Source organism: Neodiprion pinetum, chromosome 4 (genome assembly GCF_021155775.2).
Source record: "Neodiprion pinetum isolate iyNeoPine1 chromosome 4, iyNeoPine1.2, whole genome shotgun sequence".
NCBI classification, from domain to species: Eukaryota; Metazoa; Arthropoda; class Insecta; order Hymenoptera; family Diprionidae; genus Neodiprion; species Neodiprion pinetum.
The window spans coordinates 30,510,151-30,536,463 of record NC_060235.2 but is presented as its reverse complement, the minus strand read 5'-3'; the positions used below and the strand labels follow the sequence as shown (position 1 = coordinate 30,536,463).

The 26,313-nt window shown below is 37.5% G+C and overlaps 2 protein-coding genes across 5 annotated transcripts in view; one reads left to right on the top strand and one right to left on the bottom strand.

The window, feature by feature from the left end:
* The window catches only part of Syt7 (Synaptotagmin 7), a 212,340-nt gene extending 198,364 nt beyond the window's left edge, over positions 1–13,976 (bottom strand). For 2 of the 3 annotated variants that reach the window (XM_069135528.1, XM_046623161.2), the window contains exon 1: positions 13,864–13,976. The gene's annotated coding sequence lies outside the window, so the exon portion shown is untranslated. Of the gene's footprint in view, positions 1–7,722; positions 7,741–13,863 lie in introns of those variants that run through there. The other variant, XM_069135529.1, reaches the window with a different exon arrangement.
* LOC124217479 (biotinidase-like) lies at positions 4,579–22,106 on the top strand. Of its 2 annotated transcripts, XM_046623157.2 has the most exons (9): positions 4,580–4,844; positions 7,996–8,122; positions 8,236–8,358; positions 15,998–16,135; positions 16,214–16,344; positions 16,713–16,924; positions 18,573–18,674; positions 18,772–18,925; positions 19,254–19,446. In XM_046623157.2, the coding sequence occupies exons 2-9, from the start codon at positions 8,057–8,059 to the stop codon at positions 19,294–19,296; spliced, it is 969 nt and encodes a 322-aa protein (XP_046479113.1). In that variant the 5' UTR covers positions 4,580–4,844; positions 7,996–8,056; the 3' UTR covers positions 19,297–19,446. The 2 variants fall into 2 exon arrangements, with proteins under 2 accessions (XP_046479112.1, XP_046479113.1); XM_046623156.2 differs by having other exon boundaries at positions 4,579–4,844; positions 18,772–22,106.
* The last annotated feature ends 4,207 nt before the right edge of the window (positions 22,107–26,313 follow it).

The following is a 26,313-nucleotide window of genomic DNA, read 5'->3' as shown; positions in this document are numbered from 1 at the left end:
TAACAAACGTATATTTGGATATGGAGAAATAAATATTTTGATATTATTATCAAATTTTAATTAAGCCAAATAATGTTTTGGTATTATTATCAAATTTTGATTAAGCCAAATAATGATCGATAGAATTATGTTAATAGTTAACAAATCATATTTGGCTCAATTAAAATTTGATAATAATATCAAAATATTTATTTCTCCATATCCAAATATACGTTTGTTAACGTACAGTTTAAACGATATATTTATCCTGCGTTCAGAACTTTTTATTATAAGTAAGCCGCCAAGTTTGAAAAACGGAGAGGTTAGTAAGAGCTACATAAGACAGACATGAAGACGAGGAAATTAACTCAACGCTGATTCATCTACGATCCAAGAAGAAGCTCCATTAATAAAATTTAATAATACGCAAATTTCATTATATCTAGTAACGATAAGCGTCATCAGTTCCTAGGTGTGCTGAATATTCTCGCTGATCGTGAATAACGTCGTCGTAAGGTTTTCCTGTACAGATAGTTTGCCTATGAATAGAGAAAAGTATACACACGTGTACAATATGAGACGTTCCATGCCAAATTCAGCAGTCTCGACCCTACGCCATCACTGGTTTCAACCGTAAGTTTTTACGCTGCTGTCCTAGCTCTAAAGCATTTCGGTAAGTTGGAATGAGGTAATGAATTTTACCGCGAAAAATTTAATTTCGCAGCTTGTTTCTTTTCTTACGATGAAAATAAGAGACCGGAAAAATAACCGTGACTTCATTTGATTCAACCGAATTCATGTTCGATATAGTTTAAAATATCTCCATAGATGTCAGACTGTAGTTATGGTGAATTCGTTTCATTTTTTCTATGTCCTCAGGTTGCTGCTTTCGTAACACTTTCATCCGCCTCGAACCCAATATCTGTACCTCCTGTGCATTGACAACAGAAAGCACAACGTTTTTCGGTGCCGCGTTTAATAATTTTTTCAAAAGTCTGGACGCTGTCAGGATCGTTTGTAAAACGAACAAAGCAAAATCTTAAGTTTGAAAAGTGTCGTAAACTTTTAAACTAATCATAGGGTCTGATTTGAACCTCCGTCAAACTCTCGAAGGGTGCTGCCAATCAGTCAGTAAATATTTCACATTGTCCATATTTTCTCAGTACCTACTTTATCTGCAACCAGTCTATCTAGAGCTCCCCAATTTTTACACCTCGTCATCGATCCGTTTGAAAAATGCACGTTGTTGCGAGTTTTTTTTTTTTTTTTGTTGCTATTTTGGGCAATTTATACTGATATAAAAATTGATCGTATTCATTGATACAACATCGCTCAATTGAAATTCCAAAACGGCTGTTACATAATTACGTCGAAAATGCAGAAGACAAGGTTTGATATTAAGAATCAAGATTATTGCCCATATTTTTACGTACGTGCAGGAAATATCTTTGCGTAATTAATCATAGATCCATTTTTATTACTGTTAATAACGAATTAAATTCTCCTGCATAACTTAAATTTGTTAATTTTTAGTCGCCTAGTTTACTTCACATAATGGATAACTATTTACCATGCGGTTTATCAGGCTCATTACTTCTCTCGACGGGTAAAAATGTGCGAATTATCATCTTTTGTGCTCATTGATTGATACAAAAGCGGTGCTCAACCAGGCGTTTATTTTAGACAAAGTTGAGAGCTGCAGACTAAAGTGAGCCGATCGATAGACAGCTGGGAGAGAATGAAGAAAGGGACAATGGAAAAATGGTGTAAGGACAGACTGAGAGAGGAAGAGACAAAGAGTAACGGAGAACTCTTGTCGTTTCAAAATGTTACATATTAATTAGACAGACATTAATTTTCAATTTCCCTCAGCTCGAGATAATTGATCTCAAATGCCAATTTGGATAATTAATCAATTCAGAAATATACCACAATGCTCAACGGTTGGTAGATTAATTTAATATTACAAGTAATGACTTTTCTTGGATGCACCCTTCGAATCGTTTAGAACTCCGCAGCTATTGAAATATCGTACAATTTATCATGGATCGTTTATAATCTTGCAAAATGAAAGGCTCGGTAAATGGGTCTTCGTAAAACTGTAGGTAATTGGAATATCTACCTAATGCTTTATGTAATCATGCAAAACCCGTACAAATATACGTGAGACAGATGTCATTTGTCAAAACAAGATCGCAGTACGCCGTGAAGAGTATCTTACATAAATCTGAAGGTTTCTGCGGAGTCTTGAGCTTGTACTAACTCGCATCTCAAAAGCTCTGAGATCTGTGATCCATTTTCGAACATTCTCAATGATGAAGTTACTTTCTTCCTAAATTGAGGAAAATTTCGCTCGGTCTGAATGACAAAATGTAATTTCGCAACACCCAAGTCTTCTTGGAAATATACGTACATCAGTAATCGAAATGAAGCTTGTGAATGAAGTTTCCAAAGTGTTTCTCACTGTTGAAAACACCCACAGGGATTCGCGGTTGAATCGGTACGGAAAATGGCCCTAATATTCGTTTAACTTATAAATGCGTATAAGAATTTGCATCGTTTCCAGCGGCACGGTTTCCGGACTGACTAATTACAGCTTCAAGTAATGAATTCTCTGATCATTCGTTAAAAAAAAAAGAAAGATGATCTTAATTTCCTCCATAAAGAATTTTGGGCTAATTAATTACAAGATATTCGTCTATTATTTAGTGTCACGTGACGCACTCAAAAGAGAGTTTTACTGAAGCAAAGAAATGCCGCATAAAAATATTCGTGATAAGTATTTTTCAGCGTGCACAAGAATCAAACGGCTTTTCTATCTGGATATTTACAGTTGTTTGTTTGTCCACCGTTCAACCAATAGTCATGTGTTTAACTAATAATTGACAACGAATTAGTGCACTCTTTTGAGATCGTATAGAAAGCTGAACATGGTAAATGACTATAAAAAATGAATATAATTTGCGACAAGAATTGGAGAGAGTTGGAAACGGATTTAAATGCTATTGGTTAAGAAAAAAGATTTTGTACCAAGTATGTATGTGTCAGGGCCAATATTCTCTCGATTTTTTTTTCCAACTTACACTCACCCCCCTTTTTTAATTCTTCTCTTTAATTGTTTTTAGATGCTACGTTATATAACTAAGATCGTGAGATAATCGAAACTATTGAATAAAATTTCTTCTGATTATTTGAAAATAATTCAAAAGTTCAGTACATTCGATAAGCCCGGGCCGGGCGCCTCGCCTGCGTTGGCCTCTAGCCAATCAGAAAAGTCCATAAGCAATGAGTCTTGTGGTCGCAACCAGCCCCCTGACACACGCTGCTAAAAGTGGTTCGCAAAATGCCCTCGATTATGCCGCCAATTTCCACCACTAGTGGCGCTAGTAGTTACCTGACGAGCTTGCGCGCGGTCAGCGAGGGCAGCGAGCTTGTCAGAAGTCTACTAGCGCCACGTAGAGGAACTAAAAAACGGGGACAAGACGCGTACAATTTTTTAATATACGAGCAGTGGTGAGTGTCAGGAGGCTGGTCGCAACTAACGATAAGGCAACCAATCTACCACAGTACGTAGATTATCAGTTCTTATGAATCGGTACGACTGACGGGTTGTTCACACGCGGAAATTGATTCTGCGAAAGCTAATTTTACTCCGTTGCCAACGTAATCGACTAGGGAGAAAAATAACTTACCGCCGAATCAATTTCCACACGCCTACAGCGGATGAGAGTATCTGATTTCAAATGAAAAAATATATTCACACTACACTTGCTGTCACGTATGTTTTCATGGAGAACTGTTAAATCTTTCAAAGGATATTGTCTAGTTGAAAAATAATAATTTGATCGTCTTCAACGACGAATTAATTGCAAATATTTCCGGCGATCATTGAGTTTCGAACAAACAGTTTCTCTAGGCGTAACGAATATTTGAAAAATACACTTCTTTTTAGCCCAATAAAAACTTGTTGTCTCGATCAACGTCTGTGTTTAATAATGATACTTGTGCGTATTTTAAGAATTGAAGATCCCTTCATTGCTACGCCAGAACAGCTGTTAACGCGTCTACTGATCTTGAGAAGGAGAATTCGAGGTGATACTATAGGTGGAAGCATGTAATTGCAAACATCTTTTGCACAAGATATTACAACGGGCCGAAAAATCTTACGATTACATTCGGAAAATTATGAATCTCCAACATACTATAAATATCTCTGATTCCCTGAAGGCTCGACATTTTACTCATCGTCACTGACTAATCGTACGCCTGTGCTCTGTGAAATTCCCCAAGAAGTCTATAAATAGAAAAGGCGGGGACCGTATAAGAGGGTCCCAACAGGCCCCTGCAGGATACTGCTGAAACGAGCAGGCATTGATTCGGCCATTTCACGAGACATCGAAACATACGCGTGGAGTGAAATTAATTTTTAACGTATAAATAATTCCACAGTTATTTCGGTGTTTCAAACGGCGATTGGAGCGACGAATTGAAGTTTATTAGGCAGCAATGGATAGACGAGCAACATACTAGCTGCAATCTGGAATTATATATCGAATTAAAATCATTACGCCCATTCGCTACAACATATTTCGACAAATCGTTCAAGCCTTATGTTCTCTTTCTCAATTCGCGGCATGTATTTCGAACTCCCGTCCACATCCGTTCCAACGACAATCGTGCGCAGTTGCTCATCGCTCGAGAAATGCTCACTTCGCCGACCGACCGGTCGCAGAATATCTGGCAGTTCCAGTAAGCCGACACTAGCGGCAACGCCAGGTTTCATCGGCGAAAAGCTACGCCGGGAAGAAAAGATACTGCGAGAAATACGGCGGGAAGGAAATGATGGTGCCTTGGAATACAATTTGGTAAGCATTAAACTATTAGTGAATAAAGACAAGTGCACCAACTATGGAAAAGAAAGTTACAATAACCGATTCAGTGTTGTGAGACGCAGTAGACTAAAAAATGACCCGAAGAAAGGCGTTGTGCGCATGCTCCTTTCGAGTTCAACGCCCGAGTAGTCAACTGTTATGACCTTGGACTTGAGGTTTGTTTTGTGCGTATTTTAAATTTCTTAAAACGATGTACAAATTTCTCCTAGAAATTTTTTCTAACCGGTTACAAGTCGTATTAAATAATATACGTACAGAGTTACATGTATTTTATATTTTTGATGAAAAGTCAACAAGTTTCTGAGAGGTCGAGAATAAATGATTATTCTGCGAATAATCAGTGAAACAAGTGATTTCTTTATTAATTTCTGTGAAAATAATTGATTTGAACATGTATAAAAATTATACGCAAGATGCGGCAACATTCCGCTCTTGTATATCTATATTTGAATAATCTACATGTGGTGTCGATGGTTGCAGTGTTGCCTTGAGTTGCGTCGCATTAAGAGAATACATGTTTTACTTTATTTAGAATCGTTTATTTAAGGAACGCATCGGTGAATGTCTACTTTTCTTTGATGCAGGAATTTTAGGAAATCGAATCAATCTATATCAACGCTCATCCTGTGCGTGTAACTTTTTTTACAAAAGTTCACATAATTATTTTTTCATCGAATACTATTAATTAAAAAAAAAAAAAAAGAATAAAGTTCGTGTAACTTTTTTCGTTTTAGTATCGAACCTCCTTGAGGGCGTGCCTTGCTCGATCTCGGCGTGACGTATAGTATATCTCTGAATATCGAAGTCCATGTATCTCAAACGCGGAAAAAGACGCGATAGCCTCATTCTGTACACAATGATAAACTAAACACTCCAATAGATTTTCATTTGACGCAAAATTAAGAAATGGGACAGATTCTACAAAATCGATATAATAAATTCGTAGACTGCATGCCATTTCTTTATTTCTGCGTCAAATGAAAATGTTCTGGAGTGTTTTTGTTCAGAATTGTGTATAGAATGATGCTGTTAAAGCCGTTTTCACGTTTGAGATACGTAGAATTCGATACTTGGAAGTAAATACGTCATGTCGAAATCGATCCCATGGCATCTCCTTAATGCGTTTAATTAATTATTCTCGGGATACGCCCGAGCTGTTATGCCGTATACAGTATGTCTGTCTTTTTACGTATATATTTATACATTTCCCGGTGTACTTGCCCGGAACGCTTACCGCACTCACAAAGCCACATGATGTGGGAATTCCAAGAATTATCACGCTGGAGGAAAAATTGGCTAGCTACGTAAATGGTTTGCGTCATTTCTTCAACTTTTTGGACACTGTTTTTTTCGTCTTGTGAACACTAGGATCGCTGCGATTGGATAAGTCGTAAATGTAGACTATGGAACAGAGATAGAAACAAATTGTTGACTCTCTGTAACGTAAGTTAACAACAACGGTGCCTCAAAAGTTGAAACACCTCCATCGACAAAATTTGGCGAAGCTGCAAGGCTTGCATATAAGACCGTGGGGTTGCTAAATTTCTCAACATTTACAAATTGAGGCTATTGCTTGCTTATCACGCGGGGTTGGGAGTCAAACGGAATCATTGACAAACGGTACGTATGTGTACGCGACTATCGACTTATTTTGTCTCATTCCCCGACAAGCAGAGTTCGCTAGAATGGTACTGGTAGTTACATTCAATGAGTCATATCGATTATTTACAGCGTTTCATATCGGATACTGCGGTCATAAAGTATGAAAAATTATTAAAGTTTGCTAAAATTAAAATTAAAATTACCAAAAGTTGTTCTTATCCACGCCTAAGCTGTTGTGAAATTTTGAGTAATAAATTTTGGAAAGTTGTACTGTAACTAATATCTTTTGCTCGAGACTTGTAAGAATCTCATTAACGGAAATGCTACTTTAACATCGGCTATTCGATTTACTGACGACACAGCAGATCTCGGGTCTTTTGTTTGCGATGAAATCCGCTTTCAAACTTGGTAAGCGCAAAAAAGTTACAAAAAAAGAAGAAGAAAAAGACGGAAAAATATTTGATTTCAGAAGATTTGTAAGAAGTTTTAACTGCGCATACGAGTTGCTAATATTATTGAACAAGAAAAGCTAACTCGACTACTTTGATGGGCGTAAGTCTATGAGTCAATTATCGTGAAAGGAGAGACAATGTCGTGACTCAGTATGCAGTCCGGGAGCCAGTGAACTTGGTTTGGAACTTATTTTCGCACGCGCTATATATGTATAGATGAGATTTCAAATTTATTTCAAAATAATTTTTCAAATCTCCAAAATCTATTGAGGTACAGTAATGTTCATTAATGCCTTTCCCTTCCGGCTAACTTTTTTTTCGGTCCGAAACAAAATACGATTTGGATTCTACACGAAATGACGCTGAAGTCAGCAGCCAGAGTTAGCAACCAAACGTGTTAAATTTTTTTGGAAACAGAAAAATGCAGTTCAGTTTTATCCGCACAATTCTATAAAAAATTGGGGGTTCGTGCTATTTCACAATATTTTTAGTTTCGGACTGCACTGCCTTATTCGAATGAACATTAGAACGTTTATCTGCTGTTACTGTACATTGGTTTTTGCGGTTTTACAAATAATACTGCTTTTATTCATAACGTATCGTTGACAATAACTAGAACATGTTACAATGATTTCGGCAGAGTAAAATTACAGCTATGCAATTACTCACTTGTGATCAATTACTCATCCCCATATTAATCTCTGGACATTTAAAACCTTGTACATGCATAATAACACTGTTAATGTTACCTATTGTTGTCTATTGGAGTAATGCGCGATATGAAATAAATTTCTTACCCCTTCATATTATTCCTTGTGATGATTGTATTACCAGGTTGAGACTACTCAGTGTATCCATGCATCTCTCTTTGAATATTTTCGATTGTTTATGTTTTTTTTTAGTGAAACAAACTTGATATGAACTTTATCGTTGAGTGTTATTGTCTTCCAATCAAATGTTATAGCACTGTAGCGCTCAAAAGACCAACTGAAAAAATAACAACGAACACTGACACATAAACTAAATTAACTCGTTTCATTCACTTTAATGATGATTACCAATTATTGCAGAAGTTGGCCAGCTTTTTTGAGACGAAATCAGTTTGTCGCCATACAACGGGGCAAAGTCGTCATGATGGAGTTTTTGATACGTCCTCTACTTTTGATACTGCTAATCGCCCAGATGCAGTCAGCTCAGGTACGAATATCATTCCATACATTAACTTATTTTCCTCAAATACATTCAAATATCCACGGCTACTATTTTACGAAAACGCATAATGTCACTAAATCAGTTTTCTCGTTGTTCAGGATTCGTACAAAGCCGCTACTTTCGAATACGAACCCGAATACATCCCGGACGATCCTTTGGAAACTATGAGACTAAATGCTAAAGAATTTGAGAAGCAGATAGAAATTGTCTCCAAAGAATATGTAAGTTGTGTGTCTAGAGACAAAAAACTGGCGACAAAGATCGATAATTGATCATGACGATATGACTCTTCTTGACCGACATATTCAAGTTATACATAAGTTACGGTTTTCATTAAACTTGTAAACGGATGCATAAGATCAAGAATGATTTCTTCATTACACTCGATCATTTCCAAAAAATAGCATGACACGACGTACGATTTCTATATGTAAAATCGACAAGAATGTTTTTACCTAACTACCCTTCTACAGTTTATACACAAACTGTGTCGTAGTTAGTTCTGTACTCTACATATTGCCGACGTCAATGCATCACTTAAGGTGCCTTGAACGTGGTGTCACGGATTCCATTTGAGAGATTTAACGAGACTACTCATTCTTTTGCAGAACTTTGAATAGATTGAGAATTTCTCGTAAAATGATCATGCTATTTATTGAAAAGTGCCCATTGGAGAGCTAGAGCTGAACAAATATCGTACAGATTTTTCATGTATGTATAAAGCCGCGTAACAGGCTTCGATATCATATTTTGAAAATGATTGGATTATTAATTAATATGATAATTTATCAGCCTTAGCCGACCAGAGTTTACGTCCTAATATCAAAACGATCGTATCACAAAAAGTTTAAAATCGATTCGATGTTTTGGGAAAGAATTAAATGGTCTTCCGCGTATGTAAACACTTTAATCGTTCACGTGACACTACGAGGACACTAGCCAAAGGCGAGTATCCTTGTGCCAGTCAAAGACGAATATTGAAAATAGACCGTAGCTTCCTTGTTTCGCACAATTCTTTACATGACAAGAGTATGTTGGGCGTTTTTTCACGAAGCTCGGAATTGAGGATAGGATCTCACATTGCCAGATTTGTTCGCGACGGCGCATGTGCGCAGTACTGAAAAGACCACTCTCAGCTCCCAGAACTTAAAAGTCATCTGTTCAGTACTCCGCGCATGCGCATTCGTAGACTCACTCAGCCGTCATAGAAACGGGTACTTTGCGAACGGAAAACACGCATGGAAAAACGCGTAAAACATGCTTGCGTTGTATAAAACACCTCGATTCACTCGGCTTGGTAACTGTCGAGTAGTATAGAGTAAAGGAATATTTATTTCACTCTGATTGACACGGAATTAACGACAAGTTTAAAAATTATCATTTTTATCGCTCGTTGTCTACAACAAATGTTGTTCATCAAAATGACTTGATGCAGCAACGACAATAAATTTGTCTTTATTTTCAATTTACTCACAATACACTGTGCTTTTGTTGGAGTGTTCCTGTAGAACTGAGGTCAAACCTCTACTTCCGGCGCTGTATCAACTAGCATAATCATAAAGCTGTTTCGTAGATATAAGGTAACGGCTGTAACTTACACAAGCTTTGCAGATAACACGGAAAGTACCGTTCCGGACGAATAATGAGGCAAAGTCTGTTGTGTGCTGTTAATTTAATCATTAATGCGAAATCTCGCCGACATTCTTATTTTCATATCGAAATACTTTGCGATATGATTCTTTTGACGAGTTACAAGTGCACTAATAATTAATTATTGTTAGTACTTGAAGAACACGCGACAGACGTTCTATTTTCTGGCTATCAACCTCGTGCACAAATTATAAGTATGTATGTACAACATATTTTACTGTACATACGCCGTGCATCAGACGTGTATAAATAATGCAGAGTGTAGATATTTGTCTTCAAACTTCGCAAGACGTGTTGTACATATTGTACATTCATAGGCCCGTTTACCATCGCGTGTCGTTATCCGATATTGACGAATGTTTCGAAATCGTTTGACTGGCAGTTTCTCGCACTCGTTGAAGTTATATTTTAAGAGAATTTTTACTATGAAACATACACAATCGTACAACAAAGTTGAACAAAGTAAACGATCAATACGAAATTGGAAATATATACCGATGGCGCCAGATATTTTAATTCCCGCTCAGAATACATGATTGTTTATAAAAATGCGGTCGTTTATACAGGTGCTCCGTTCTACGGGGTATTTTGAAAATCGTCGAATTCTAAAACTAAATTTTCGATTAATCATTTTTTCTTTTCATCATTCTACGTGGATAAATCCCTGCTGGTTGCAATCAGGTGAAAAAAATGTAAATTCAATTTTCCGTTCTCCTCACATCGATGACGAATCACTCGATCGAACGGCCTCTAATATCTTTCACATACCCGCAAGAATCACGGACAGGCAACATTTGTTCTTTCCACTAGATTTGCAACATAGCGTATTTCTCGGTTATAGAGATTTTAACATTCCCTCCATCACTCGGTCAGTGATCAATAAAGATTTTGAGGTATAACCAGAGGTTGCTTTGCACCGATGGAAATTTTTCCGCAAGGTTAAATGACGCGGAAGTATCTAATATACAAAATTCCGGTACGGTTGTGGCCTGCATTTGAGATTACGTCGAATACATTGGCCGGTTTTGACGCGCGTTATCGGTGGCAATTCCTTGCCTTCTACAGTCCGCTTTGAGAAGTGGGAAAAATCGAAGTATCAGTTTACCTCAGCGGCAACTATTGGTGAAAATTCTGAGATCGATTTATACCTCAGCGATCCTTCCCCATATCTATATTCCTCCCTTGAGTCCGGCTAATAATTAATTGGAGCCTTGATAAATTAGCTTTTACTTAATATATCAGCCTGAAGGTCTTGTGATTGCGTAGAAAGTCGATTGCAGATTGTAAAATGAGGGTGAAATTTGAACGGTTTGCCAAAGTCAAACGAAATCTCAGACCGCACCTCCACCTTCATTCACTGTGCAATTCCTCTTACACACCGACTCACAGAAATTCTTCTGCACGGACAAGGCGTTCGCGGCGTTGAAGACACGCAGATACCTCCAAGCGTCTCTGATGGTTTGTGTTGAAACGTCTAACGCGATTATCTGTCTCAGCTCTGAGAGGCTTAGATAGATAGAAAGAGATAGAGAGAGAGAGAGAGAGAGAGAGAGAGAGAGAGAGAGAGAGAGAGGGAGAGGGAGAGGGAGAGGGAGAGGGAGAGGGAGAGGGAGAGGGAGAGGGAGAGGGAGAGGGAGAGGGAGAGGGAGAGGGAGAGGGAGAGGGAGAGGGAGAGGGAGAGGGAGAGGGAGAGGGAGAGGGAGAGAGAGAGAGAGAGAGAGAGAGAGAGAGAGAGAGAGAGAGAGAGAGAGAGAGAAGGGAGGAGTTCGACTGCAGCATGGCAAACGGTAATTCGATCAACCGCCACTACAAGTTCTCGACTTTATATGTATGTACATATGTACAGTACGAGTCGTAGATACATTACATCCAGGTAGTATATACGCCAGGTATTTCGATCGCATAGGTACAGCTACTTTTCTACCCACGCATAATTTATGCGTATAAACGTTCAATTGACACTTCGAATTCGGAACCGCATTCTACATTTATCATCTGCACATTAGTAACTCTTATCGAATTTTTTTCGGACCGCAATCTGACAACCTGCTTCTGCAAAGCTGCAGAATCGGAGTGGAATTTTGTAGCGAAGGCGGTACAAATCGTCGGTGAAAAAACTTTACGGAACGCTGAGAAATCTGCAGTACGGTAGTTTTAAGTCGTGGCAGTGACATTGGTAATCTAATGGTGATGATTCTGTTTTTACAAATGTAACGCATTGCGACGCGCAACTCGCCGTTGGACGTCGTGCAGACCAATTTCGCGGACTACCCTTCAAGTTCCAGTTGATATGAATCCAACGAATTGACGAGGGACATTTAACTACTACTTCTGGACACCACATCGATGCTCGAAAAGGGATGTACGAAAACTAGAGTATAAGTCAGTGAGCGCTGATGCAAGTGCAGTATTCAAGGTATTTCTCTTATTATTAATTTATATTTCATGAGAGTCAACAGTGTACTGGGATTTGTAACGAAAATTATACGTAATACAATGCCGAAATTGGAATCAAACTTTAACGTGTCATAATAAACGGGTTCAACAAACCCATTAGAGGAATTACTATAGTTTTATGTCTTCATTCTCTGGCAACCCATCCCCTCTACCATATAATATTATGAAAAGCTTATTGTAAGGTAGTAGATTATTTCCGTCGCAAGGCTCTAGATTTTATGCGATGTTCTTTTTGATGTAACTCAACATGTTGAAGCAATATCAACCGAACGATATCAATTTCTTGGTCTTCCGTTAAGAGGATGCCCTGGTCGATTTCGATGTTGACGTATATTACATACATATATATCCAAATATCGAAGTACATGTATCTCAAACGCGGAAAAGGGCTTAACAGCCCCGTTCTATACGTAATTCTGTACAACAACACTCTGCCACATTTTCCATTAAAACAGAAATAAAAAAATGGCCCGAATTCCAATAAATACCAAAAGTAAATTCGTAGACCTATGCGTGTGTTCAATTGTATAACATCGTCCGTCAAGTACCACAAATCATAGGTTCTTCTTTTGCGTTGAGATTTTTGCGTGAAACTCAATTATTTTTGCGTATCGGCATTGAATATAGAACGGGGCTATCATGACCTGAATCGGTTTGGAAAATAGTTAAAATAAGTGACACGTACACACGAAAGTAATTTTTTCTACATTTCGATGATTTTCGTAACTTCGTTAGATCCTAATACCTACTTATAAATCATCTAGTCCGAAAGGAACAATCTGCTACGTATTAGCATCGTGTCGAAGATATATTCATTTTTTGTTAAAATCGACAGGAACTTCCTCTTAATTAGCGATAACTACTCTAACGATTCGAGTAAGCCCGCTAAATGGTCACAACTAGAGCTGATGAGAGTTTGACCCATGGAATTGGGACACGCGGTGTGTTTCTTCACGAGTTTCAACTACGTTCATAAGAAGCCGGTCTTTTGGCCAATGACTCTCTTGGAGGAACAAGGTACGGAGGTTCCAGTCTCGGTAATAGAACATCAGCTACGAAAGAGCGACTAACGTGTTATAAAAAGCAAAGTTACCATCAAGACAGACATTTCAAACCCAAAAAGTAAAAACTCCAAAAACAAGATCAAAATTAAAGAGAGACTGTTTAAAAGGAAGAATCAAAATCACTAAAGTGAAATCCAAGAGTCAAGTGCATCGATGAGAAGACTATTATTTACAATTTCAACAATATACACCCTTTTAAAGAATTGACACACGGAATGAATGAATGATGGAATGGATGAACGAATGAATCTTAAACTTAAGGACGGCTAGTGTTGTATATATATTTTGACACAAGAATAAAAGAAATCGTGCTATTTTCGTCGTACCTTATAAAATAGACGTGAAGTTTATTTGTGAAAAAAAGAATCTTATCTTGTAAATACTACACTATATAAAATTTCGAGGGTAAACTTACGAAATGAATAGTGCAACATCCACCCAGATCACAGAAAAATATTTACCCATGGATTTGTAATTTCACTATTCTTTGAGTGGATGTATTTATGAAGTAAATTTTTGGATAAATTGAAAATATCAGCGAATTTGTAAAATTACCTTCCACGTGTATTGTAACGAACAGCTGATTCTACCGTACATACAGACCGGTCACCCGGTGTCGGGCACACACCAACAGCCGCCAGGTTTACGCTCACGGATCTTCCGATCTTCCCACGCTAACGACACTGGACAGACTGACGACGATTCGAGAGGGAGATACGCCTTACTTCTACCGACAACGAACTTAACCGAACGAAATCAGGTGACGTTCGGCAGCTCGGTAGCAGATCTGATGCAAAGCGCACAGCTGACTAAACGCGTACTTCATAGCTCAGGTACCTGGCCAAAGTGGCAGGTAACCACCATAAATTATAGCAGAATATCAAAACTTGGAAATTGTCACGTCGATAGATTCACTTCGTAAAAGAGTATCTTATTTAACGAATTCGAGGTATTGTGTTGAAACAACTTTGTTGCTTGGAAAAATTCACTCTGTCGAAACCGAGGCAATACGGTAAATTGCAATACTATTGCGTTCCGTATGAAAATTTTATTTGATTCCGATCACGAAGGCTAAGAGAAATAGGTATATTGCCATAAAGCGTGGATTCAGTTTGATTTTATACTTTTCATTTGTATTATTCTTCCTTATATTTTACTTTATAATTTGTATTAGATTTTCTTTCATTCAAACATTCGTGCAGCAAAAATTAAATATTGTTAAATGAGATTTTTTTGCTTGCTTGATTGCTTATTTGATTAACGAGACCCAATCAATCGGATTTTAAATTAGGGTACAGTTTTGGAGAATCGTCGATCTGATACAACATCGGCATACGCCCATGTCTGAAACTGTTGGTCCAGAATTCTGAATCTAGTGAACAGCCACGGTCTAAAACACTCTGGTCTGTAGCATAGGCGATCACAATTATAGAAAAAAATAGGCACGGCAACTTCGGAATCGGGACTCCCAAATCTGCACACATTTTGATACCAAATGCAGTTCAGTTGAAAGTAGTAAATAAATTTGCACTTCAATTTGCATCATGTAACATTTTATATTACATTTTTTTTTTTTTTTTTCGAAAAAAGTTAGATTAAAATTCTTCTTCAGCTCCTCAATTGTACAATTGACGTCCCTTCTCGTAGTTTAACACGACTGTTCCAAGTGAAAGTGAAAAACTTTATTGTCCGCGTGTTATTAAGATATCAAAAAAAAAAATTTTTAATCGTATCATTTAATTAAATGATTTAATTTAAACATAAAAACTAACGGTTACAGTGCTCACAGGTTAGGAAACATAGTGGTTAGTAATTTTATCAATAACTTCATTGGTCTACGGCAAATTTTTCGTCACGAGCATCATGAATTTATCCAGATGGCTAAGTCGAAAGAGAAAGAACACCCGCTTGGTAAATTTACCACTTGGTACCCAAAATTATCTACGTGCATGCGTGTACAGGATTTAGGGAACTTGACATCCGTAAAAATGTCGCAAAACCGGCTTAGTCACGTGGCTCTGTTAAATATTTATTCAACCGAAGCCGATAGTTTAGATGTAGAAAGTTTGATGGATGTATTTATTACACGAAATTCCAAATCCGTGACTGTTTTTGCACTCGTTAAAACAATAAATGATGTACACAACGTTTTTTTATGTTGCAATAATTTTAACGACGGAGTTAATAAAAGTTGTTGATAAAATTAATTGAAAGTATCCCCCCCCACTTGATAGTTACTCAACACCGGAAATATATCTGTTTACAATGCTATAGTATAAAATTTAAACCGTTATCAAACCAGTTTTTGTTATTCGTAAAATGTAACTTACGATTAGTCAAGCTGTAACTGGATATAGCGAGGTATAAACGACAACAACAACGATAACAATAATAATGATGATGATGTTGATAATGCTGATAACCAAAATTATAAGTGCACTAAAAACAATAGAAATAATGAAACTAATAAAAACGTCGATCGAAGTCATGAAAATCTAATCCACAAATTTTAATAACTTTCCGAACAAACGAGATAAACTTTCTAGACGAAAGAGACACAATTTACTGAATAAACGAGACAAATTACGGGACGAACGCTTGCGAACTTTATCGTTCTACCTATACATCATATGATTTTGAGATCACAAATCTTAAAACGGAAATTTATTTAAAGTTGTTTTCTTTGCAGGCAAAAATCATAGTATTTCCTGAATTGGGGCTGACTTCGATACATTTACCGAATAGATCAGCTTTGAGCAATTGGTCTATCGAAGTCCCGGATCCTGAGAAAAATTCCCTGCCATGTAATGAATCCGGTATTCATGAGGTGAGTCATCAAATAACACTTTTCCCCAATCTGCGCGCCTTTTCAATATTAAAATATTAAAGATTCCAACGGTTTCAGGTTCTTCATAAAATTTCGTGTGCGGCAGAAAGGCGTAAACTTTACGTAGTGATCAACCTGGTTGAAAAGAAAGACAACTGTCTATACTCCTCTAACGTGGTATTCAGTTCGGAAGGGAGAATAGTCGCAAGGTGAAAAAATTACTTCCCGTTTAGTAATATGTAAATCCTCCCGATGATAGCTATAACATTGTCCTAATAGTTATGGTTACTTTCACACTATACTCATTCATAGAGTTTAATCGTACCCAATAAACTGCACGAAAGTGATAGCCAAGTTAGCGAATGAGCCTTTGTTTGCAAACACAGCCCTGCAAGTGTATTAGATAATTTCAATGTTTGATTAACAAACGATTTTAATACCAGAGTTTAGTTTTATTTTCTACGTTACTACTCCAAAGACATTCTCTGGCAATTGTGGCAAAAATTCCGCGCTTATCCGACATTCCCAGCTTTAATGAAATCCTTGAGATTTCGAGGATTATATTACTTTTCCGTAGGTACCGGAAATATTATCGTTACAACGAATTCGGCGAATTCAATCGACCGAAAGAACTAAATGCCACGGCTTTTAGTACCCCGTTCGGAACGTTTGGCGTGCTGATTGGCGCCGATATTCTCTACGAAGAACCAGCTCGGACATTAATAGAAAAGAACGTAAGACAGTTCGTATATCCTTTAGCATGGGTGACCGTACTGCCGTTTTCGACAAGTGAGTTACCGTTTAATTACGTTATGAAACTAGAGGGGGTATCCACTTATAACATAGTTCAGACAGTCGTCTACGAAATGGTATAAAAGGGTATAAAATGGTATGAAATACTTTTGAAATGACATGCAATATTATGGAACACGTATCGGATGGTTCCAAATGATTGCGCAATAGTAACGAAATAGTATGAAATTCGTCTGAAATGGTCATGAAGTATTTGTACGATACGGTTACCCTGAGCATTACGAATGACCGTAATGACCACAGTTTTTATTATTTCGAAAACATAAAAACAAAAAATTTTTATTCGATCTAATAATTTGAAGTTCGACTGTCTGACATGCATCTTATATTTCTCTCATATTAATTCATACATTATACAATAACTTGGGGTATCCGATTTTTGGATCTATTCAGTCAGCTGCAATTTTTTATCTCATTTTATGAATTTTCTATTTCGTCATTTTTATGGTAATTGAAAAATAATGAAGACAATTAGAAAAAACTTCATTGTTAAAGGTGTAAAAATAGACGTTCTATAGTTCCGAGGGTAGTGTAAAAGCTTTGTTACTCCAGTCTGGTCCGTATACGCGTCGATTTGAAATTGTCAAACTTCATTCCACGAAAACTGAAAACTTTAACCTGGCAAAGATGCCTGATGCTTTATACATATGTAGCTTGTGTTGCAATTGCTACGTATTATATGCTTATCTACGTATGTATGAGTTTATAATTCGCAAGCAAATGGATAAGAAAATACCAGGTTACAAGTCTGTGGGAGTTTTATCCCACTGGAATCAAGGCTGTGTAAGAAAGTTTGACCGTCAAGCTTCGCTGACTTCGTTTCATGAATTTTACAAATAGAGTTTTACGATATGCGTAAAGTTTCACAAAATAGTAAATAATACGGTCCAAGCCAGTGACTGAAAAATTTCGCGCGTTCTCGATCACAGTCACACCTTACACTGATATTTAGAGCAGCTGAATGGTTACGGATGAAATATTTTGTCGTAATACGTGCACGATTTTCGCGTTATTTTGACGCATTACGCGAGACTAAAGTAACAGTTTTTAAACTGGCAGGCAAAAAAATAATTAAAACGACCGCTACACCGAGCAGCTGGCCTTTTTTTAAATTTCTTTTTTGCCCGCTTATGCGGCAAAAAATTTTTCAACATTTTTCAATATCTTTAAGAAAATTATCAATAATTGTGACAAAATATGTTTATTTTCCTAACAAAACTAATTAACAAATATCTTCCCACTCTTTTTCTTTCTAATAAGCGAAATTCTTTCACATAATCTAATAAGTACGTGGTTGCCGTATCAGGAAACGATCACATCAGCCCCGCTTAATATCCCAAAAAAATGAGAATGATCCGTACATGCGTTACAAAAAATATGGTGTGCACCAAGGGCGAAGCAGGTTTTTGAACCTCGTGTGGTTGCAGTTCTCCCTTTAAAAAATCCCGTTTTACGCCCTTGGTACACAATATACTAGTAAACTGTTTGGAAGTGACAGGTGGAATCGTTTCTATAATTGATTTCTCCATTTTTCGACTTTCCAAATTGAGGCAAATATCGGATAAGTGATTTTCATCAGATATCTCGACTCCTCAAATAATTGTCATTTTGGTTGAACTTTAAGGTTATCAGATGCAGCTGACGTGGTCCAAGACTAAGGATGTAACCGTGATATCTGCCCCATACTACCCAGGCCGTGAATATGTCGTAGGCGGTATATTTATGAGTGAGTGTACTTCGAATGGCGGATATCGGCGGTAAAGTTACTGCGGTAAAGATTTTCGCTGGATGAAAATTAATCGGTATTTCAAACGGTATTGCAGGTGCAGGCTACGACCCTAAAGCTGCTAGGCTCAACTCTGCCATTGTCGATATTGTGCCCAGAAAGGGGAGGGTCTCGATCGATGAAATAAGTCAAAGTGTCACCGAACCGATAGGAAATGATTGTGTCGTTCGTAACAAGGACATCAAACTGAAGTATGCAAACATTACACCGTTCACAAGTAAAATCGATAATGATACTAGTCAATGGACATGGGAGGCTGATGGCATCAAATGCGAGTTCGAAGTTACCGCCGATTTATCGGCAAGAAAAACAGAATCATTCAAATTCTTTGCCTACACTGGAAAGGATGACGTCCTTGGCGAAAAGTGCTCTTCGTTCGCCACCAGTGTTTGTGCAATCGTTAGGTGTGGCAGTAATTCGCTCGATAAATGCGGCCTGGTCGGAACGTCCCGAGTCACTTTCAGTAGCATAAAAATAAAGACTACCTACAACCAAACAAAGCACGAACTGGTTTTTCAGAATACCTTGCAGCACGGGTATTATGAGATCCCGTCTACAATGAACTCAACGATCTCCACGGGGAAGATGGTACAGACGATGGTTCTGAGCTCGGAAGCGCAGGGATTGGTAGTTTTTGGAATTGTGAGGAAATTCTTTCTTGGATGGACTGAAAAGTCCAACGACACGGCCGATAATTACGTGACGCTCCCAGCTAATACGAATGATAATCCTGACAACTGTTCACCGCTAGTCCCCGATCTTGAACGCGATTTAACATCACCCATATATCCGTATATCATATTGTGTACCATATTTCCCGTTGTCCTTTTTGCACTGGTCTATGTTGCGATCAAGTACCGAAGACAAATATTGTCGAGAATCACCGATTAAATTTAACTATCCCAACTTCTCGCTCTAGAATCTCTGAGTTTGACTGGGTCCGCGTTATCCGTGGATTATTTTCATTCCATCTCACTACTTTTAGCGCTAAGTGATAACAAACGTGGTCCGGTGAGGATGGCGTTACCAAAACAGACTGGTATACGAGTTTTCTGAGCTTTGATACAGTTTGCTCGCAGTCTTTAGGATGAAAAAATTGAAAAAAATGACATTATTGCTTGGACTTGGAAACGAGTAGCGATGAGAAAATTGCTATACCAGAGCGTTTTGGCCACTTCAATAAATCACTTGTTTCCTTGTTTTTTTTCCCGTCTTTGCGACAGTTTAAATTATTCGCCCTCGACGTCACGCGCGAAAGTAGACCGTATGTATAGACGCGCTACATGTGGGTGTGCCGGAAGGTAAACAGCTGAAAAACTGCCCTTGCTTTGGTAACAGGTTGACAATCCCCGGGGCGACATTCTGTACCCGCCGTCTTACGATATAACTCTAATGTCACTGTTCGCTTCGAGTCATAGCCTGGGAATTTTGTTAAGAACTTATTCTGCGAGTTTTTAAAAAAGTTAGTTGTTGGTTGGGATTCGAATACCATCACGGTAGACCAGATGGGTGTGTCTCTGAATTATTTTTATCTATCATAGCGCAGATTATTCTTGCGTTGCCTAGCATTTATTGAAATTAATTTGTAGTACTATTTTTATCTGTCTGATCTGAAAATTATGATCATTTTTCTTTCTTATTTTTATTATCTCGTTTATACTAATAGCTAACAGCATGTCAAATATGCATGCATCCCTGCAGTCATTCATTCACCCATTCTGTACATAAATTATTGACAATAGGTGTATGTATATAGTAAAAATTGTAAACTTAAATCGTGTATTCCCATCAGCGTCATGGTATGGATAAACAATCTTTGTTAATACCGTTTATCGTTGAAAAGTGTCGTTTTTTTTACTTGAAATATCTTATACTTATTATCACAGCTGGAATTATTCAAATGATAAGTGTGATAACAAGGCTTAAATTCTAAATAATTAACGGGAGAAGAAGAGGTAGATTTAAATAGAAAATAGACGTTGGAGTGCCGGTAACATGCATCAAAAGTATATTATGAGATATTTAAAACCAATTATATTATAAAGGACCGTAGTTTGTAATGAATAAATAGTTCATTATACTACAACAGAATAATTACACAACTGCTCGGAATATTCGCATCCGGTCACACGTACGTACTCTCTTTCCTTTCGAACTCATACCTTTTCTGCGTCGTTCGCTGTTACTTTCGCTAATCCACTTTTCTCTCGTTCGGTCATCAACAATACGTATAACTTGACACACACGTTACACACACAAGCAAACATGCTTACACACGCACACAAATAATTACCGTACAGTATACAGATAAAACGACCTTTAACAAGTCTTACTTCTGGACACGTACATTCAACACCTAATGCTTCAACGATGGACCGTTCGAGTGTGAGTTTACGTGATTAAATTGTATTTGTTCAATGGTGTGCCTGAGTGGTTGAAAGTATGAGTGCTACTATTACTATTTCAGAAACGATAAACCATGAAAAAAGCCCTTTAATATTTTATATCTAGCATAAGTAGATATAAAAATATGAACGAATCGAGCCTGTTAACAGGATGAATCAGTCAACGTTTTGTGACGATGTATATATTTTGATAGACGAAAGTAAGAACCGAAGTTCGGACGTATCAGCGGATCAGCAGATCGGCAAATTAGTAGGCCTACGATTTTAGAAGGAGAGAGTTGTGTAAAAACAAACCAAGTTTGTTGGGTTGCGACGTGCAGGGACTATAAATTGGGTATTCTGTACTATTAAATTATAGTTGACTTTTTAAACCAAAATGACCCAAATAAATGCCTAATTTTCTCTTCGTCAACAACTATTTCTCGTAATTGTCTATTTATTTCCCTTTCTTTTATATTTGACTTATAATCAATAAACTAAAATTCATCACACCTTACCGATCGCGATGTGAGAATGTTGCAGTAGGCGCAAAGAAATTTTGATTTACGCAACAATAATGACAAGAAAATATATTCTTGTAGTTGAATTAACAGTTATTACAGGAATATATTTCCTAGTCTTCTTTTCATATAGACCACAAAAGCTTTTGCGTATTTTTGTTCGGAATTGCATGTAGAATTGCGGTGACTGCGGTATTTTCACATCAGTCCTGTGTAAGCTTTGATGATAATGAAAAACATTAACGTTTTACTAAGTACGCGAAGACTGACTATATTTGGCATCCTCTTAAGGACGCCGAAATCATGTATTTGTAATTATGTTTTTATTCAGTTTTTGGAATCAGTGATTTTCATTTATTCATGTGTACGATTAGCTACTAAGATTCATTCATTGTAAATAAATTTTAAAATGAGTTTAAGAATATTTTATATTTGTACTTTTGCTGGGAACCTTATACTGTATGAATAAAGAAAAAATAGATCTATTGGCGGAGTTTCGTTTGAATTTTTAAGCGTATATCGAATATGTGTTTTGAGTATTTTAATTCACAAGTCAAAACGACTCCAAATAGCACAAGAATATTTCCCGAAAAATACAAATTATCGAAATCATTTCCCAAAATTCTAGAAAATATTAATTAATAACCCTTAAAGGCGGACAATCTTTGGAAACTTTTCTACTGAAAACAGCTATGGTCGTTGTTGCCCTGGTAAGCACGATGAAAGTTTTATATTGACCGCGTTCGGAATATATCAATTATGTTCGTAACCACAGCGAGAGAAGTTGGCAAAGTGGAATGATCACTTGTTATTGTCATTTTATTATATCCGGAAAACTTGCTTAATAAATGCGTTCATTTCCACCCTCTAGTTTTTGGGGTCGTTGTATAATTCGGTTAGCTGTAACCGACCAGTTAAAGTAATAGTTACTGGTTCGGAGCGCCACTTAGGTCACTTTTTCAATCGAACCATAACTAGGGAAGTAACCAGAAAATACATGAAAGCATGCCATTAAATGCATTTCATTTTTTATCTCAAGACTCGAGTGACGGATCCTTATGAAAAAAATTATGAATATCCATTACCAAAAGACCCTTTACGTGAATTAATGTAGTCGCGAAGGACCACTCCCAAGGTACCGAAAAAAATTAATTCGAGTTAAACATCGTTATACTTCGAAATCGAGTCCATGTAACAAAACTTTTTTATCTTCATTTCATTGCTTTAGGTGTATAGTACCCCTGTGAATTATTTCAGATTTTTGTGAGCGGCGGTGCAACGTCGAAAATTGCGATTTTTGCACATTTTCGCCATTCTTTTACTACTTTGACCACGTCTCAAGGAAAAGTTGACTGAATATCCTTGGAATTTTGAGATTACACTTGAAAGTAATAATATGCGTAACATTCAGCCTCGCCACCTTGTATATGAAAGCTTTGAGTCGGTAAAATTTCTTATTTCAGGGCTGAAAATATTGAATCGTGACAATTTTACATTTTCCTTCCAGTTTATTCTAGCCCAAAATAAATTGAGACGGGAATACCGATATTCCTTTACTTACTTATAATCAGATGCCGGGATCCCTACGCGGCCACATGAACACCCGGTGTCCACGCCGCAAAGATCCAGGCGCCTCTGATATGCATCCGCGTATACTCATATTCAACTTCAAAATTGACGGACTCCCCCCTCGTGTCGCTGTTGCTTCGAAACCGAAATCTACTTATCTGTCTCGAGCACTTCTGATCGTCACTATGTCTAGAGCTCGACTGAAAAATCTGTAACCCAGCGCGTTTCGTTTCTGCCCGATTGTAGCGCCCGACTCCAGTGGCTAATCCAAAAAACTTTTGACTGACTCTTGCACATCTCCCATATAATTAATTAGTTTAAACTCAAATCTCTATCTATAGATAGCGCATTAATATAGATAGCGTAACAAAAATATTTTTATTTTCTGATTTTAACTAAACATTTCTTTCTCTGATTAACGCGATCGTGAACATAACCTTATATTATATATAATATATATATCGTACTTCAAACAAAATTAAACCGGTGAACTTTTTCAAGTCCGTTTTCCATGAGAATCAAGCTGGATTTTACAAATCGTATCTTTGGAAGATCTAACCTCAAATCGAACGAAAAAAACAGATTTTTTCCCTGACCACTTTTGATGTTTTCGCCCTTTTAATCACTTGAAGTTCGTATTGAAAGCATGAAATCTGAATGTTTTCAGATCTTCCTGACCAATCATTTTCTTATAACAGCTAGTCGAAAAATCAGCTTTTGACGATTTCTCATTTTTTCAAGTCAACATGCAGAGATCGAAATACAGATGATATATGGAAAAAGTTCCTATACAAAATTTTCGCATAGATGCAAAGACCTTTGTACGAAATAAAAATAATTTTGTGCGATTTTTCGTGCCCCGTTAAAGTATAGTTTTGACAAAAAATCTTCGAAAATCTTCTATAACAAAATAGTGCCCTAATAGAATTTGCTGAATTTTTCATACACCATGTCTTTTGCAATGCCAAAGATTGTCTGTCTGCAAGTTTCGTAGTGGGCGGAAAAGTAGTTCAAAAGTTACAAGTAACAATTTACGTGGAACTGTAAAATTTTTCACCCATACGTACTATACTCGTAATGTGGCGGTATGAGTGATGAAAGTTATACAGTCGGTATTACGATACGCGACACATCGTTGAATTCTTACCTTGGATGAATACGCTTCAAAAATATTGTCCGCGGCAGTACGGAACTCACATGTCGTGGCAGGAATCGTAATAAATGATAGACTAAAGAATACACCTCGAGAAAACGTCGTCAACTGAGGTTATAAACAACACGCGCAACAATTGAAGATCGCGCTCGAGTGCGCAGTAGTGTTACGCGCAGGGTAAGCAAATACCTTGCCGCGCCGCGAAGTTTGAACCGAATTTTCGCCACTGTGTGAATATTTATTGATATATCTTCTGAACTACCGCACCTCCTGCTATTAAGTTTTCAGACAACCTTTCGCATTGAAGAAGTAGCCCATTCGGTCAGGGCACTATTCAGTTGCGAATAATCTGCGCGCATTTCGTATCAAAACTACACTGAAACGGGTTATGAAAATTCCGAAAAAAATACTCTCGAGAAGTTCACAAGAGAACCTAAAATGTTTGTGAACGAACTTTTGTCTTATGTCGTCCAGATTTTAAGCTACGTAGCCGCGAAAAATCAAAACATTGTTGAAATTAATTTATAAAATGTATTTACACATTTGTGTGTGCAACCGCTCCACTAATCGATTTGACACCGATATTTCAGGACGTCAAGACATCGCTGGTGCCATAATGGCATTCGATGATCACGAGGAAATGGTAATAGCGGACGTACCGAAGAAGATGCAAAATACAGTGGCAAATGCGACTCTACAGAGTGACAAAAGATACAAAATCCGCAACGGGTTCCGTCGTAAACAGAAATCGCAACGTTTAATCATGTTGTACGAAACATTGGAGAATTCTACGATGAAAATAATTGCAGAGAATGGTTATATCGAGCAAACGTTGCGCCACGAAGGAATTGAATGTGAATTCAAAGTGAATCTTACGAACCTGAATCCACCGACGATGTATCGATTGATGGCTTTCGACGGCATTCGTCCGCGGGGAAAACAGTGAGAGTAGGCATCATGAATTGCGCGATCCATCAGTGCGCCAATGATAGACGATCGAATCATGTGGGGCCATTCGGAATTCGTCGGGGATATTCAACTTCGTTCAGGTCAAGTCGACTTGCGTTGACAACAACAATACCACAATGATACCAAATACTGTGGTAATGGACTTGTTCCCACTCGAGAGTTGGGCATTTGATCAGCACATGGCAAGGCGACATGTTCAGGCGATCACATCTCTGGAGACACTGTCAGAAAACGTTGTGACTTTTGGACTCTGGAGAAGAAACTTTGATCGAGATGAACGTGTCGGTTCAATCGATATTATCGATGAGCATGTGCAAAATTCATGCCTGCCTGGCACTTTTCAAACCACCATTTTCAATTTCTCCGTTTTTGATTTGTACAGATCACACGCGTAGTATTCACTGCAAAATACGACCAATTAAATTGTCATATGAATGCTTTGGAAGCACGTACATAACGAGAACGATATATCTTTGTTCTTTTTGTTGAAACTTACTTGTTCATATCCACCGACAGCGAATGCGAATGACCTTCTCTTTTGGAACTTCTCCTTTTACATCATTGTGCAAATAATGATGAACATTTTTATTTCTGTTCATAAAAAAAAATTATCTTATTATATATATATATAAAAAAAAATTATATCGGCGCAACCATGACGGATTTAAAAACAGATACACTATTGAATCAGACGAAACTTTTTCATCTCTCCTCGGGAGACATTTTTGACAACGATAAGTATATCTACTCGTGATAAGTACATTTGCACAAGTTGTGTTTGTGATATGTACGTACGTTACATTGCAATGCGCTCATTTACAACTGGGAATGAGGTGGAGTTAGGCGGTGGCATTTGGAGTCTACATGGGATTAGTACACTTTTACACAATGCCGTCCAGGCTGGTGTCGGATCTGGAAAAATGAGGAAGTTGCTGAGTAGGTGAAGAGTAGTTATAGGTATAACTACTGTGAAGTAAATATGT